Genomic DNA, 18,359 nt, shown 5'->3' with positions numbered 1-18,359 from the left:
TTAAAAAAAAAAAAATGGGTGAAGGGGAGTTGGGAGGTACAGGTTTCCAGTTACGGAATGAGTTAGTCACAGGGATAAAGGTGCAACATAGGGAATATAGTGGTGTTGTAATAACATTGTATGGTGACAGATGGGAGCTACAGTTGTGGGGAGCACAGCATAATGTATAGAGGTTTTGAATCACTATGTTGTACGCCTGAAACTGATATAAGATGTGTCAACTATACTTCCAATTAAAAAAAAAATGTAAACATATCTTTAATCATTTTTATATTTATTACATGGTGGAATAATAATGCTTTGGATATGTTGGTTCAGTAAAATGTATTATTTAAAAAATAGTAAGAGGGGCGCCTGCGTGGCTTAGTCATTAAGCATCTGCCTTTGGCTCAAGTCATGATCCCAGGGTCCTGGGATCAAGCCCCACATCGGGCTCCCTGCTACCCGGGAAGCCTGCCTCTCCCTCTCCCACTCCCCCTGCTTGTGTTCCTTCTCTTGCTGTGCCTCTCTCTGTAAAATAAATAAATAAAATCTTTAAAAAATAAAAAATAGTAAAAGTTTGGCCCATAACCATAGAATGGGTTTATCTGATGTAAAAGAAGCTGTCTCCAGATTAAAAGATTATACATCTGTTTAACTGATGGCCAATTTTTTTATAATTTGCCTAATTTTACTGGCTATTTTAGCCCATATACCAATGAAAAATATATTAAAGTTAATTATATGCAAAACACTATGTTAATTGCTGTGGAGGAACATAAATAGTAACATAATCTTTGCTCTAAAGAAACTTACAGTATGCGTGAAAAAGTAAGAATACATATTTAAATTATAACTAAAAACATCAGAAAGATACACCCAATTGATCATTATCAGTAAACATAAAAGTACTTTAAGATTACCCCTTAATTAGGTCAAAATTGAATAAAGTCTAAAAATAAATTTATTCTGAGAAACAGTAAATGCCGACCAATTTGTTTATTTCAAGTTTGTTAAACTATTACTTATCATTAAGTTTATGTGGTGTGGTTACTCTTCTTACCTAATACATAAGACAGTTTCTAAGGAGAATTCATTTCATAGCTTCACAATGATAGGACATTTTCTGGAATGGCAAACCTACCCTGCTGATCTTATTTTCCAAGTTTGCCATGTAAGAGTCATGAATACTGCTTAGTGTTCATCTGTTAGTGTTCTGACCTCACGGGCTTCTCTGACTTTTTTTAAGAAATAAAATCTTTTTTGATTTGTCCACGATTCAGTTATTTTTTACTTTATAAATTATCTACCCATATTAAAAGGTATCTTAAAATGACTTTATTCATATTATAATTTTCTCATTTTTTGATGAGGTAAAAACTCTCCTCTTGTGCTGTTCTCTTTTTTGTTGGTTAAAATGTATTGCCAAAGTATTTTTTCTTTTGTTTCTGTAGCCTGCTATATCAGTTCTATTAACTTCCTGCTGTTTTTTCATCAGGTGTAGACTTTGCAACCTCCCAAGGGGTTTATTTTAAAAAAAAAAAAGTAATAAGATTTTCTTGATGATATATTTTCCTTTTCTGCTGTTCTGTGCTTCCCCATTCATTAAAACTGAAGTTAGGATTTTCTGACCCAAAAAGATATTTTCATTGGGCTGGAGTGACCACCTTCAATTTTTGCTTGAGTGTTCGGGTTGAATCTATACAAGAAGGCTATTGTGTGTTTTCAGTCCTTGTTACTTATTTGACTTTACTGTGTAGTTAAACATTGTCATTCATTAATAAGTTGATGTCTCATTTGTGCTACTAATTTTTTCTACGTCTCTCCTGGCATGTTCAAATGTATTCTTACTTAGCTTACGAAGGATTGCTGTGTTTTACCATCATCTAGGGTTATCTTGAGTGCTTTTCCAAGCATCATTTTGGTAGCATTTTTCTATTACAGAATAGCTTCCAAGTACTTCTTAACAAGCATTTTAGATCAATCTTTCTTAGACTGTTCTGAAGATATATAAATAGCTACTAACTTTGCCCAAGTTTTACTTTTCTTCCTTGCCTTTTTATTTCTTCTCCTTTTCCTTGAATGATTTACTGTCTGAATTCCTGGCATATAATAGGTTTTAAGTAAATAATAGTTGAGTTAAATGAGATTCAATACTTATTAAAAGGACTTAGTATAATTCTTGTACTTGATGACATTCCTAGCACGTTGTTTTTGTTCCATGGTTGCTAAAAACATAACTTGATTTATGGAGAAGGAATTAATAAAGAATGAGCCCCTTTTAATTTTAGCTTTCCTGGTAGGGCTTGAGACATGACACATTTAATCATCTGACTTGGATATATCTCCAACTTCTTCCTGGCCTGAACGTTATTCTGCATATGAACCTATGTTCAATTTTCTATTAAAATACTAGTTATTTTAGATTCCTCTCTTACCTTCCTAAGCAGCTGCTAATCTCAGTTGATTTTTTTAAAAATCATTGTATCAAACTGGTAGTTGTCATGTATCATAAGCTGACTATTGCTACAATAGCCAAATCTGTGTTTATATAACAGAAACCGTGGCCACTCCGCACAAAATGTACATTTTAGAAGCCGAAATTTGATTAAGGACTTAAGAGATTCTATTGGCTAAAGAGATTGCTGGTATGGTAGAGGTGGTGTAGTTACCTACAGCTGAAGAAAACAAACTTGAATTTAGAAGTGCATTCATTGAGCTTAGTCCTTCTCTTTACTGAATGCCAAAGTTTAAAGGTTCCTGTACAAAGCCATGACCACTTAAATTGTGCAGCATAATTGTGTGGCAGTCTTACGATAATAGTGCTGTCATCCTATTAAGATATATTATTATGAATTAGAACAGGTATCCTTTTTCATTAGAATTTCATGTGATACCAGTGTGAGAGTTGACTAATCTTATTTATGACGTATTATCTTTTTTGTCACTGGTAAGAACATTTATTATGCCTGAAAGCACAGAAATATTGAAGAAGACAAAAATTGAGTCTTGTCTGAACCAGGATTTTCATTCTGTATTTCATCAGTTATCTTTTTGACAGGTGCTAGAATACTTAAATGTTAAAGTGCTTTTCACTTAACTGCAATGTATTGCTTAGAATCCTCATATTCCAAGGCTTAGTATTTTTGTGATCTAGAATTTGTGTATCTTAACGAGGCTGAAGTGTTAGTTGTCTCTTTACAGGAAAATAAACTATTGGCATTTGAACAAGCATTTATTTTAAGGGCCTAGTTAGTGACCTATTTATTCCTTATAAAAAAAAGTACTAGCTGGGCTGTAGGGAAGAAAGATGGGTTTAACATTTTCCCTTGGTTTGAGGAGCTCACAGCCTGGCTCCTATTTTTATAGACTGGTAAATTAATTAATTAAAAGGTAGTCTAAGTGCTAGAGGAGAACTGTGTATTAAATACTGTAGAGACATGGAACAGGTTGCACCTTTTCCTGCAGTCTTTGAAGGCTACTCAAAGGAGGTATCTTTTGCACTAAATCCTGATTGTTCATTTGGCAATATCTTGTATAATTAGAAAACACTTTAAGTATGCTATATTCTAATGAAAATAAAATTCATTTAAAATGTTAAATATTCCCCCTTTATTGTTAAAACCATGCTTGGAATACAGCTACTTAAGAAGGGGAGGAAGAAAAGCTTTACTTTGTACTTTCTATGGTTGTTAGAAAACTTTTTTTTTCCCCTCAAGAAGGCGTTTGAGTTGAGGATATATATTAGTCCCTTTAAATTTCAGTTCTACTCTTTACAACCTGTAGCGTTCAGTGGAAATGTTTAGTTAAGGAACTACCTTAGTAATACTCTTTTGAAGTTTTGCTACTCAACTCTTTAAAAAATTATTAAAAATCCTTTAAGTGTAATTTACAACCTTGTGCATGTTCATCTATATAATTTACTTAAAAAGAGCACCTTATTCTATATCTTTAAAAAATTATTATCTGCATGAAGCAATAGTAGAAATATGTGAATGTGTATATATACATAATTATTGCAGATCTTATTATATACAAGGTCAAGATTTTTGTTGCTTGTTCTCTTCTGTAATCATTTTTGCTTCATTATAGCTTGATATCAAGTATCTTATTTGAGCGTTTTTCTTTCTAAAAACTGATTTTTATAAATTTTAATTACAAAAGCAATAACCATAAATGAAACTTGCACATATTACTCAAACAAGTTCCAGAAAAATACTGAGCTTAAATAAATACGTAAACCACAACTACAAACTTCTGACATCTTTTATTGTTGGAAGTCCTACTATGCCTTTTTTTGTTAAAGAACATATAGCAATACAGATTTATTTGCAGTCTGGGGTTTCTCTTTTAAAATATATATATTTGTGTATCACGATTTGTAATATACTACTCTTTTGCTAAATATGTTATTTTATACTATTAGGATCTACAGCTAGAATATGCACAAGGACACCAAAGTAGTTACTTTTTGGGTGCAAACAAGTAAGTAAAGTTCTTTTTAAATTTAAATTCAAGAATAATTAAGTTACTTCATATTTTAGTATACTCACTGTATTATGTATTTATATTTATTGTGTATTTTATTATATATAATATTTAATATGTAAAATATATTTTAATATTTCCAGAAGTAAATTGTAGTAGTCTGGTAGATATGTTTTATAATATGTTTTTAACTTTTCTTCATCACTACTTTGCTAATCATTTAGTAATTGTCATAATGGGGACAATCACCTTAAATTTTTTATATCAAGCTACTTTTTCTAACCTTATTAGAAAAAATGTACATTCCAACTGAAGATAATATATGTTTCAGGATTTTTTTCTTTTATTATTTTTTTAAATTTTTATTTATTTTTTAAAGATTTTATTTATTTATTTGAGAGAGAGAATGAGATAGAGCATGAGAGGGGGGAGGGTCAGAGGGAGAAGCAGACTCCCTGCTGAGCAGGGAGCCCGATGTGGGACTCAATGCCGGGACTCCAGGATCATGACCTGAGCCGAAGGCAGTTGCTTAACCAACTGAGCCACCCAGGCGCCCTATCTATTTATTTATTTATTTTTAAGATTTTATTTATTTATTTGTCAGAGAGAGAGAGAGCATAAGCAGGGGGAGTGGCAGGCTCTCCACTGAGCAGGGAGCCCGATACGGACTCGATCCCAGGACCCTGGGATTATGACCTGAGCTGAAGGCAGACGCTTAACCAAATGAGCCACCAGGCACCCTTCTTTTGTTTTTAAAGTTGACCTATTTATTCCTTATAAAACTTGCTTTGGTACATGTCCCAGGTGTGTTGGCTCTTAAAATAGCCGGGAATATTCACACCTTTTAGAAATCTCTATCCTGACTTTTTAGTTAAGAGTTTTTCAAAAAGTAGAGAGTAGTTAAAATATGTCTAGTGTCTTAAGAATTATCAGTTCATGCAAGAAGTAAATCCAGCAATTATTAAAGGCCTCCTCTACGCTAGGCACTGTCTGGGTGGGGCACCACTGGGGTGAAAAGGCAGCTTTTACAGCGTCTAACAATTTAAGTTGCTCGCAGTCCTGAGTCAGCAGGGTAAGGAGACAGGACTCTGCTGTTCCCAGTAGGTTCTCATTTCCTGAGTTCATGAATAGATTATCATTTTAAAATCTAATTTGTAAGGAAATACTGTTTAAGTTGCCAAAATCTCCCAGCAGTGTAGATATTATCTTAGTAATCAGAACAACTTAAAATTTCAACATATGATTTCACTTACATTAGAGCGTTGAGAAGTATACATACATCCATACTTTAAGCAGTTGAGAAATGGTGACTGAAGACGAGTAGCTCGGATTTAAAGATAATGCAAAATCATGTCTCTCTCCTTTTTTATAGACTAAATGTTTAATACACTATCTTTTCTCAACACAGAGAAAAGACTTTGAATGACAACCTAGAGAAATGCATTAGTTTTGATTTAAGCTGAACTTCAGTTAAATACGATGAGGTTTTTTGTTTTTTTTTTAATTAACCTGATTTAGGTTTCCTAAAATGGAAAATAAGCATAAAATTTCCCTAGTAGAAAAATGAAATTTTATCTAAAGAGTAACTATGTGCTATTTGTAATCTGTCCTGATTTGTTGATGGACAGCAAAGAAAGTTTGTCTCATAGTGGTTAGCAAATAAAAATTCTGAAGTGCTTTTTGTGTTGTTTTTTCTAAATTTAAGGTCACTGGTTTTAAGGACCTTGTTAGCAAATTTTGGTATATTTTAAGAGACAGTGGATAATTTGGAGAAATATTTCATTTATCCTTTTTTGGTTCATTTTAAATATATTTTTGAATTATATACAGGCAAAAATGCAAAAAAATATATAGCCCATCACTAAATGCTTTTCCAGATTCCTTAGTTCCCATTGTCTAATTTCTGATTGTTAGACATTTTCATAGTATATAGTTACTTTGGCTAGGTAAAATGTTAATAATTTGCCCAACCTTCATTTTTTGATTAATTGGATCCCTGCTTAAGGAACTGTATTCTATATAACGAATCACTGGCAAGGTAGGTTGGCCAAAAGTTTGACCTTTGGCTGTGTTTCATGTACAGGTATATACATACATGTGACATGAGCATGGATGTAGCACTTCTCTTACTGTACTGATATGTCTGCTTTATTCTTGTGACTAGGCAGTGTTTTAAAACTCACAGGATTTCCTGCTTTCTCCATAGGTGATCAGGCAGACAGATTTCCATTTATGGGTTTCTACCTATTCCAGACCAAACAGGAACTAAGATAGTTTGGTTGTTTTGTTTTGTTTTGTTTTGTTTTAACAGAATGATATGTATTTTGACTTACTGGGTTTTCTTTTCTTTTGAATGCTGTTATTATTGGGATCAACTTTTCTGATCATTTAAAACCAACAAAATACTGTTTTTAAAAGAAAACAATTATTTCTAATTTTGTCTTTAATGTAGAGCAAAAATTCTAAAGATAAAGTCTCTTCTGAAGACTGAAATAATGGTGAAAAGAGTAACTGAATTACACAGTTCCTGGCACAATTGAGTGTAGTAATAGTAAATGCCAGCTCTGGAATCAGAATGCCCTCTTCCTGTAAGCTATGTGACCTTGAGAAATTTACCTCAATTTTCTCTGGTAAAATGGGGATTATAATTAGTCCCTGCCTTGTAGGGTGCTAAGGGTGAAAGGTGGTAATCATTGCAAAGCATTTAGGACAGCTGGGGTTTAATAAATACTTACTAATTGCCCTTACCTGTAGTATTTACTCAGTAAGTAATCGTTGATGTAAGAGCAAGTGAATATGAGTGAATAAAACTGCTCTTTGGTTTTAAAGACATAAGAAGTTTTTTTGTTTTGTCTTCAGATATAATCAGGACAATACTTAAAAGATTGTTTTGAGCCATTTAGGCAATTTCAGATTTTAGTAACCAGCAGCCTGAATTTCTTAGCTAATGTGAATATGCTAAATATTTTGGCTGTGGTTTTTACTTCCCTATATCAGTTTCTTCACTTCACCACTTAAATCTATAATTGCATATTGTTCCATTTTTAACTTTTCATCCAGATTTCCAAATTATTTTAGATTGACTTAGTAATTCAGTATTTGTGGGCATCATTTTTGTTTTATTTTGTTGATCACTTTCTAAAATTTCCATAACAGAAGAATCCACATGGACTAGTGAATAGTGACACTGTTTATTGTAGAGCACCCAATCTTGGTGATCAAATCAGTGTCACATATTTCTCTAGGGCTCTCAGGATACAATATTTACTGTAAATGAACCTCTTAGCAAATTTAGCCATGTTTCATTTTCTCTTTTATAAAGCCTGAAAAGCAAATCCTATATCCTACTTTTCATTAAAACTTTGTGAATTCTATAACTTTATTAACAAAATATCTGTAACATAGTAGGAGATTTACAAGTAAATAAATAAAAATTTACATGAGTCCCTCGCCATAGGCTAGCTGCTTTTCTGTGTTCTTATTAAGCCTTTCTCTCTTATTCTTGGCGAATCTAACACTCTGAGGAAGATTCTTTTTTAAAAAGTGGAATGCCATGTAAATCCAATTAAATATGGTAATTGAAAATAAACTACATTTTGAATTTCCCTCTTATTTTCAAATTTGAATATTCTCTACTGAAAAAAGAGGTGCCCCCCCAAAACTGTTGTCATGTGTGTAAGAAGTGTTTTTCATATCTTCCAAAATGATATAAAAGCCCACTGTACACTTCAGAGATACTGTGTTTAACTTAGTAAAATAGTTTAAAGCAGTGCTTCTTCAATTTTTGGTCTCAGGACCCTTTACAATCTTAAAAGTTATTGAGGACTCTAGTAAGCTTTTGTTTATATGGGTTATAATTGTCAATATTTATAGTATTGGAAATTTACACTAAGAACTTTTCAGAATATTTACTTATTTAAAATAGTAATATATTCATTACATGTTATAAATAACATTTTTTTGTGTGTATTAAAAAAAAATTACTCATCACTAAGGACCAATTTAAATGTCACCTCTTTATGATACCTTCCTTGTAACACCACTTGATTCCTTTCATGAAACTTAGAAGCAGCAAATAATTGTGATAATAGTCTTTATATATGTCAGTGTAATTCAACAGACTTTTGTTGAGGCCCACTAATAACATTTATTTATGAAAAACAGCTATTTTCCTGAAACAAAGTAATAGTAAGAAAAGTGGCATTGTTTTATATTTTTTGCAAATCTCTTTAATATCTGGCTTAATAGAAGACAGCTGCATTCTCATATCGGCTACTAATCTGTTGTGTTATGCATTTTGTAATCTCTGGAAAACTCCAGAGTTTCCTTCTCGATGAAAGAACAAGAGTGCAAAAGGTAAATGCTTTTTTGTAGTATGTGTATTAAATATGAAAATAGTTTTGTTCTTGCAGACCTCCTACAGGAGACCAAGGGACCTCAGAGATCCCTAGACCACACTGAGAATTGCTAGTTTAAAGAAATGTTGCTCAGTCAGTCATAATAAAGAAAATACTAATTGAGTACTTACTCTATTCTAAATTACTATTCTAAGCACTTTACCCAAGATATTCAGTGTATCGTCAGATAAACACTTTGATGTAGGTACTGTTATAATTCCTGTTTTATAGATATGGAAACTGAAGCATTGCAAAGTAACTTATTGAAGGCCACACAGCTTACAGGGACAGAGGCAGGTTTCAGATTCAGGCTGTCTTTGCTTCATAACCTGGCTATCCGGCTTCTAGTCAGAAGTCCTGCCTTCCTTGAGCTAGCCCTTGAAGAGCTTTGTGAGTTAGATGATAGATTTGACTGAAGTACCTCAATTTTTTTATCTACAAAATAGGATTTGCAGTTAGTTTATGGCTTTCCCATAGGTTGTCAGTAAGCTGGCCTAATTAAAATATTTGAAGACCAAAATCTATTCTATTAATTGCGTATACCAGCTAAACCGTACCTTTCAGTTTCTCTGGTTTTATGTTTTGATAATTCTAAGGGCAGTTTTTTCCAATATATATCAGAGGGGGAAAATGATTAGAAGGTACTGCCTTAGAACTTTGGAGGAGAGTAAATTTCCATTGACTCACTTTTACCTCAATAATCTATTAGTAACCATATTTCTCCCTATCCCATTGGCTTTAAGAAAGCTACGGAGTTTTTATGCTTGAAGAGTGTAACATAGGAGATACGCTGCATGAACTTGCAGTGAAAAGAAGTAAGGGAACTTCAGGAATGCCACGAGTGCTCTCTTACATTCCTGAATATCAAAGTTTCATAAATTGCTCCTAATGATAAAATCCTCGCACCTGGTCTAATACAGGCTTAGTCTCCCAAAAGTGTAAATGTGTTTGCCAGTACACCACTGGAGAACAGATACGTCAGGTAAGTGAGTGTCTTCTGTGAAAGCAAAGTGCTACTACATTCATGTATTCACATCACATGCATGCATGCTTTTGCAGAGATCCAACATGTTGAGTTTCATTTTGTAGGATTGCCTGAGAGCATGTTTTTTTAAAGTGTGTCACCTTCCTTATTTTAAGAAAAAGAAAATATAATTTCAGGTGTCAGGTAAAATTTTCCAGGTAAAATTTGAATCCTGGAAACCCCTGGCTATGACCCTGCAATTATGGTTTTGTCAGTCCTATTGTGACATTTCATGGTGGGTTGTCCTCTGTTTGAATTGGTATTTTTCACTAAACATTAGGATTTATTTTGTTCATTTCAAATACATGTATAAAGACATTAGCAACAGAAAATACAGATATATTATTAAATATAACTTGATGTTCTATGGTATAGAGATCATTGTAGCAGATGTTAGTAAATAGTAAAGAGTAATTTTAAAATTTTTGGGTAAGGTTGAAGTGATGAAAATGTACTTGGTATTCCTTTGCTTATTTATTCACATTATTTTTTGTTTTTGTTTTTGTTTTCTTTTAAGGAGTCTTCTGAAGTCTGTTGAAGAAGAATTACATCAGCGGTAATTTTGATTTTTAATTAAGCCTAAAATACTTTATATCATAGATGAGTAAAGTCTGTTTGCCCCCTTCTCTGTCATGTAGCCTAAGATTGTTTTGTTGTTGTTTAATTCTGAATCCTGCAAATCTGCAAATAAAATTCTGTCTTGCAGTGGCCTTTCCTGCATTTTCTAAAATTTACTCTTAAGCCGTTTTGGTAAAGTCCATTTAGTGACAGTGGAATTATCCTTTGTCCTTAGAGGGCATGTGGCACATTTAGAAGATGATGAAGGGGATGATGATGAATCTAAACAGTAAGTTCTTTTTCTGTTTTTGATAAAAGAAAATGTGTCATTTGACTTGATTTCATAAATCTGACAGCTTAATATTGCCAGTAATTTTAATATCATTAGTAACATAGTATTATGGGTTATACCACAGTTTCTTTCTCTTTCCGTATTCTAGTTGTGTTAGCTCAAGCAGCATTAACAGAACACCATAGCCTGGTGGTTTAAAAATTGATCTCACAGTTCTGGAGGCTGGGAAGTTCAGGCTCGAGCTGCAGGCCAGTTTAGTTCCTAGTGAGAGGTCTCTTTCAGGCCTGCCAGATGGCTGCCTTTTCACCATGTTCTCACGTGGGCTTTCCTCAATCCATGCATGCAGAGACAGAAATCTCTTCCCCTTTTTCCTATCCGATGAGGACCTCACTCTTAGGACCTCGGTTAACTTCCACTAAACACTAGAATATGAGCATAATTCAGCCAAGTTGTCTGCCTCTCTGTAACAAGGATCCCCTTTCCTCCCGTTTCCAATAGTATGTTCATCATTTCCATCTAAGACCTCAGCAGGATGGCCTTAACGTCCACATTCTACCAACATTCTGTTGGGGATTATGTATTCTCTAAGAAGATGGAAACTCTCCTGCATGCAGCTCTCCTCTTTCTGGCTGCTCACCAAGATCACTCTTAGTGTCCATATTTCTAGCATGTACCTTAGAACTCTTCCAGCCTCTACCTGTTACTCAGATCCAAAGCTACTTCCACATATTTGGGTATTTGTTATAGCAGTACCCCACTTCTTGGTACCAAGCAAGTCTGTCTTAGCTCGGCCTGCCATAAGAAAATACCATGGACTGCGTGACTTGAGTAACAGCAGTTTGTCACACTCTGGAGTCTCAGGTGTCTAAGATAAAATAACTGCCTATTCAGTTCCTGGTGGGGGCCCTATTTGTGGGTTGTAGACAGCTGCCTTCTTGCTCAAGTGGTCTTTTCTCAGTGTGTACACAGAGAGAGAGGAGGAAGGAGCAACCTCCTTTCCTCTTCTTATAAGGTCCTGTAGGATCAGGACCCCACCCTTAGGACCTTCTTTAACCTTAATTACCTCCTAGAAGCCCTGTGTCCAAATACAATCACATTAGGGGTTAGGGCTTAAACATAGGAATTTTGGTGGACAAAATTCAGTTCATAGCACTGGCTCATGACAAAGAATTTTGAAATGTCATAAATTCGTAATTGGTAGATGCTATAATTATTACTACAAATACAAACAAAGAGGCTTGTACTTGGTTGATTAAATTTCATCTGCTATGTTTTAAATAAACACCTACATTGGATATAAATCTATTTTTCAAGAGGGAATATTTTCACTTATGTAAGCATTGATACTTAGTTTTTTAGATTTTTTTTCCCCCTTTGAAGAAAGGTGCAATTTCATGGGAGAGTGACACCTGACTAGCAGCTGGAGGCGTGGAGGCATAGGTTTTCCTTTGTACCTCACTACTCTGTGACCTTGAATCAGGTCACTTAGCCTCTCTGGGCCTCCCTTTCCTCATCTGAGAGTTAATGCTCGATCATCTTTTCATTTTTTTGTACATCTAAAATGCCAGTCCTGAGTTGTAATGAATTTTAGCTTCAATCAAATAAATTCTACCTAAAATTTTCCAGCAAATATATGTAGCTTTTGATGAGCTTCATCAGAGATATTTCATATCTAACAGTAAAAATGAAGCTTACATTGTAATATATTTTTATACTATATCATTTTGCTCTTTTTCCCTAAACTAATTGCTGCTTATGTTTTTATAATAATTACTTTCCAATTGATATAAACTGGAACTGTAATTATCTTCTCCTGTTTTAATTTGAAACCAAGAAAGCATATCTCCTTAATTACTTCTGAATAAAACTTCATTCAGTATAACTTGAACATTTCACAGAGTATTTTGGAAAACACTCATAATCTCAGAAAAGGGAACTTGTTTATGCAAGTTTTCTTCCATATCTTTGAAAAATTAATTATATTTTAGTAATAATTCAATTCTGATTCTAAACGCTCATGTTTTTATAGTTCAACCATGAAAGCGAAAGTTCCACCTCCTTTGCCACCAAAGGTAAGCAGGTTTGTTTTTCAACTTGAATTACGTGGGTGTGGGTGTGTGTGTGATTGTTCTGCCACTTTAGTACTGTATTAATAGTTTCTCTGTGGCTTATTTTCACTTGGGATCCGCCTAAAAAAAAAAAAAAAACCATGAACAAGTGACTAACCATGATATAGATGACTGTTATTATTTTTGTTTGTCTTTTTTTAATTATCTAACTTGTCACTTAGTATTTATGCTAAATAAGTTCTAGAAATTTGTGCATGAAAATGATTAAGTTAATGGGTTAGTATTATTTCACCTGGTTAGAAATCTCACATTTTTTGTAAGATTTTTTTTCCTTCAAAATATATTATCTACTAGTAATTGATTTCTTGAGAATGGTTAATGGATAGTGATTTATCATCATAGATATTAACTATCATAGAAGGTACTTTTACATTAAAAATACAAAATAGGACAGTAATTTTCAAAAATTTTTTAGCAAAAAATCCTTTTGTTAAAAGCATCATAAAATACTAAAATTATTCCAACTGAAGGGTTTTTTAAAGATAAAATGAGTTAATATAGGTAATAAAAATTTATAAGTTTATATGCAGAGTAAATTTTAATTATAAAATTGAACTATTTATAATTCTAAGGTTTGAAATCAGGGATTATAAATGACAATTGGAGTCTGACCAGTCTTGGCATCTAATGTATTAGATTTTGTATTTTGTTTTCATTTTATACTTTTGAAAAAATCATGATTCACGCAGGTAAATAATACTGTACTTGCTTGTTTAGTTTTACATTAGAATTTCAAAAAGGTAAGTGCTGAGCAATCTTCCTAATAAGGGACACATTTATAAGAATTTATAAATTCTCCAAACTGTCAGCTGACTGGAGGTTTTTTCATTGTCTGCACAGAAAGTTTCTTAGCCATTCCATATTGCTGTGTTAGTATTCTCCAGTATGATAAAAATTTTAATTGGTATCTTCTCCTGCCCCAGTCTGAGAGATTAAGCATTAACATAAAAGACATTGAGTCATCTAAAAGAGACAGTTTAGCCTTATAAAGAACTGAAATCTGATTAGCCTGAATATTTAAAATAAAGAGAGACTCATTTAAATTGGAGATCAGAAGAACCAGAATATTTTTATTTAGCAAGTCTAGGTAGGAAGGCTTGTGAAGGAATTAAGAGGCCTTTTTTTTTTTTTTCTGAGAAAACACGTTATTGCACATTTTAAGGATGTATGTAAGATAATCTGAATCAGATAGTTGAACAACCTTGGAGCTTAGCTAGTAAACACAGTTCGAAAGCCTCTGATATATAATGGTATTTACTTCAGGGAAAATGTTTAATATTTTTCCTTTTGAATGAAACATAAATAATTTCCTGTTTAATCCTTGGTCTCCTTTTCTGTATTATTTCAGCCTAAGTCCATATTCATACCACAGGAAACTCATTCTACTGATGATGATAATCAAGGAACCATCAAGAGATGTCCCATGTCGGAGAGCCCAGCAAAACCATCCCAAGTTCCGCCTAGACCACCACCGCCCAGATTACCTCCACAAAAGCCGATTGCTTTAGGTAATGGGGGAAGGGAGGGTGAGATAAGCATGTTACCAGGGTTTAGTACTGTGTGAAAAAAATGGAGGGTATCTTTCTTTTAAGAGAGTATTTGAAATTCCTTTGAGAGAGGAGAGAAGGAAGACAATGACCACAGAGATGTTTTCTGCTTTTTGCCACATGGTTTGAAGTGTTTATATGACAGGATTACCTGTGACCCATTCTGGGATTCAAATGTCCTTGTTTCTCATTTCATATCTAACTTCTTCCCTCTTGGAGAATTGTGAATGCTCAGTTCATCATTTATCTTAGCGTGGCAGCAGAAGAAACTGAACTCTGAACAAACAAGGACAGTGTGTTTTGGTTGTAGGCTACTTGTGTTTTAGAAAAAGAGGAGGGTACTCTGTCTAAGTTCTTCATTTTATCATTTTTAGAAAAGTGATTGTCTCCATTACTAGGTATTTGCCTCCAAATTAATACTAGAAGATGCTGTTTTAATACTATATTCTTGCATATTATGCATAAGAAGCAATTTTAAAAAGAACAACTAAAGTTTCCTGGATAACATAGTGTAAATTACCCCTTTCCTGAAAGTAGTTATATATTCAGTATTTCTTTGTCTTTTACACAAATACATGTGCTTAGTTAGACATAACCTGATTTTAAATTTGTCTGTATGAAAATAGAGATATAAGTAGCAGAACATGTGTATCAGACCTCTTTCTTGAGTACTAAATATTTCTGATTGGGTGATCCCAAGTGAAGGCAGAAACCATCTGAGAGATCGGATTTTTCTTTCCTACTTGATAATTTTCTGAATGAAAGTTTTCATGAAAATTAATCCTTTTTAAATATATTTAAACATCTCACTGAAGGAAATGGAGTGAGTTCCTTCCAGTTAAATGGTGAACGAGATGGTTCATTGTATCAACAACAGAATGAACACAGAGGCACAAACCCTTCAAGGAAAGAAAAGAAGGATGTACCAGTAGGTATTTATATTTATAACCTCTACTTGTATTTTTCTTTCTCATTGTTAGGTTATAGTTTTGTTATTATAATTAATGAAACTGTAGCAATGATATATTTTACAATATGGTATTTAATATATTAATTATAATGATAAGAGATTGCTTAAATCTTTAAAAAAGTAACTTTGCTGTGGCAAACTTGAATGATGGCCAGTTGGTTATAAAGGTGTATTATAAAATGTGACCTTCTGTATACAGGTAACTATTATTATTCTCATTGTGATGAGATTGATTCTTAAAAAGTTCCTTTTTCAGTCTCAAGAAGTTATGGAAAGAAGGACATGGACAGATAAGGAAAGCTAGAATTTACTCAGGACACATTTTTAACTGTAGATTACATAATTCATGGTATTACTACTCTTACTCAAAGAAAATAAATAACAAGGAAAAATTACTTTCCAGTAGATGTACAAATATCACTTCAGGAAAGATGAAGTTAACCTTAACAGCTATTCCTGTTACAGATAAATAAATATTATTTATCAGGGAACTAAAATATTTTAACATTTGTAAAGAATTTGCTCTTCATCATCAGAAGACATTTGTCTGTCATCATAGAACTTAAAATAACAAAAAATCCTTAAAATCTCCAATTCAGCAGATGAGGTCATGAGTTGAGATGGTATTTTTTTTTAAAGTTTTTGTGTATACTAATATTTATTTTTATAGATATTTATAGTACATTTAAAATGTTTATGTGCATTTAGCTATGATTTTATGTAGTAAGCACATTGCTAGAGGCTTTTGTACTATATCTAATCAACTTTTTTTTTAAGATTTCATGACATAATATGACATACCATTTTTTATTTTCAGTTAAAACACTTAACTGAGATTATCCATCATAATTTGTGAAATTTAGGTAGGACGTTGTTATAAAAGTGTAAAATGCCCTTCAAGAATAAGTTTTTAGGAAGTCTGTCCAACTGAGGAAGGCCTTTTTGTTTTCGTCAGTTTAAATTTTAGCAGCCCTGTTAATGTAGTAGTACAGAAATACAGCCTAATGACTTTATGCGGCATAAGAACCTTTGAGAGATGTATCCATTTTTTATGTGTGCATTTTTAATTCACTCTGTTACCTTCATTAGGATAAGGAACTACTGTTCTGTAGTAGTGAAACCTAACAGTCTCAGTAATTCTGAAATATGTCCATGATTGTATCATAGGATAAACAGTATCCATAACATATTGAAACATGACTACAGTTTCTGCAGCTTGAAATTATTTATAGCCAGTTCTGTCAATACTTACTATAAATCTGACAGTTACAACATTCGGAGCTCCCTAATTAAAAATGTTTTGCCAAAGTAGATGATATAACATAATTTAAGGACATCAGTATAAAACTAAGTACACGAATTATTTGCAAAATGGAAAAACATTATCAGAAATTAGTGGCCGTAATAGGCTGTACATCTTCATACACATATCTACAAAGTAAAATTTCAAATGGTCTTAATTTCAGAAGTGTCTAGTAGTTACAGAAGTAGTACTACATAGAATATTTCATTTGTATCATGTATACGAAATCAATTAATAGCTTTTTAGTTAATTTTTGTTGCATCATTTAGATAATTTTGACTTAGATTGAGAAAAAATTAGGATGTCATTCCTTAAAATATTAAGATTAACCTCCAGAGAAGTCTAGACTTTCATAAAATATATGTTTAAAAAGTATCATCTCAGGACGACTGGGTGGCTCAGTTGATTAAGTGTCTGCCATCGGCTTAGGTCATGCTCCCAGGGTTCTGGGATCGAATCCTGCTTCCGGCTCCTCGCTCAGCAGGGAACCTGCTTCTCCCTCTCCCCCTGCCACTCCCCTGGCTTGTGCTCTCTCTCTTTTTCTCTCTGACAAATAAATGAATAAAGTCTTAAACTCGGGCACTTCTTCTTTTTTTTTTTTTAAATCTTGAATTAGGAAAGACTACATTTAAAAAAATAATCATCTCTCTCCAAGAGATTCCTTCTCCAGGGGACAAATCATATACTCCAGGCATGTAGGCCCTTGGAGAAATATCTGGTATTCTTGAGCATCTTGGAGGTGAATGATTATGCAATTTTTACTTTCCTGGTAATTATCAGTATACTTTGTCCAGTGATTGATATATTTGAATTCATCAAAATGTAAAACTTCAATTGACATTGTAAACAAGGTTAGGATAATCTACAGACTAGGATAAGACATTTGTAATATATTTAGTAGACAAAATATTCAAATCTAGGGCGCTTGGTTGGCTCAATCGGTTAAGTGTCTGCCTTCAGCTCAGGTCATGATCCCAAGGTCCTGGGATCGAGCCCCGCACTGGGCTCCTTGTTCAACGGGGAGCCTGCTTCTCCCTCTGCCTGCCGCTCCCCCTGCTTGTGCGCTCGCTCTCTCTCTCTCTCTGACAAATAAATAAAATCTTTAAAAAAAAGTATTCAAATCTAGATTATATAAAGAACTCCAACAAGTACGTAAGAAAAAAATAACTCAGTAAAAAAAATGAGAAAAGACACTTCACAGAAGAGAATATACAAATAGCCAATAAACTGTTTTTTAAATATTCTCAATCTTCCTAACAATCAGAGCCATGCAAATTAAGGAGAAAACATTTTTTATTCATCAGCTTGATAACATTAAGTGTCTGTGAGACCAGAAGGAACCAGGGCTCTCCTACATTGCTGATGGGTATGATATGAAATGAGCACTCGGAAAGACAGTTTGGCGGTCAGTCTCTGCCAGAATGTAAAAGGTTCAGCCCTTTTGTTCCAGGAGTTTCTCTTCTCACAGCGTACCCTAAAAATATCATTCACACATTGCATAGTAAGGTATATGCAACGGTGATCATTTCTGTATTGTTGTTATAGTGAAAAATGGAAAATAACTTAAATATCCAGTAATAATTAGGGAACAGCTAAGTAAAAGTATGTTATATTCATACTGTGCTGCAGTTAAACAAATGAACCAGATCTATGTGTACTGACAGATCTAAGA

At 33.3% G+C, this 18,359-nt stretch overlaps 1 protein-coding gene across 2 annotated transcripts in view; it reads left to right on the top strand.

Annotated features, from left to right (window-relative positions):
- Nucleotides 1-18,359, top strand: part of MAP4K3 (mitogen-activated protein kinase kinase kinase kinase 3) — a 187,134-nt gene that overhangs the window by 137,264 nt on the left and 31,511 nt on the right. For both annotated transcript variants that reach the window (XM_021697774.1, XM_021697772.1), the window contains 6 exons: nucleotides 4,406-4,464; nucleotides 10,406-10,444; nucleotides 10,682-10,735; nucleotides 12,768-12,810; nucleotides 14,216-14,375; nucleotides 15,230-15,342. In XM_021697774.1, coding sequence (XP_021553449.1) covers nucleotides 4,406-4,464; nucleotides 10,406-10,444; nucleotides 10,682-10,735; nucleotides 12,768-12,810; nucleotides 14,216-14,375; nucleotides 15,230-15,342 — 468 coding nt within the window. The remainder of the gene's footprint in view (nucleotides 1-4,405; nucleotides 4,465-10,405; nucleotides 10,445-10,681; nucleotides 10,736-12,767; nucleotides 12,811-14,215; nucleotides 14,376-15,229; nucleotides 15,343-18,359) is intronic.

This window comes from Neomonachus schauinslandi, chromosome 10 (genome assembly GCF_002201575.2).
Source record: "Neomonachus schauinslandi chromosome 10, ASM220157v2, whole genome shotgun sequence".
Lineage (NCBI taxonomy): Eukaryota > Metazoa > Chordata > Mammalia > Carnivora > Phocidae > Neomonachus > Neomonachus schauinslandi.
This window is presented reverse-complemented; position numbering and strand designations above follow the sequence as displayed.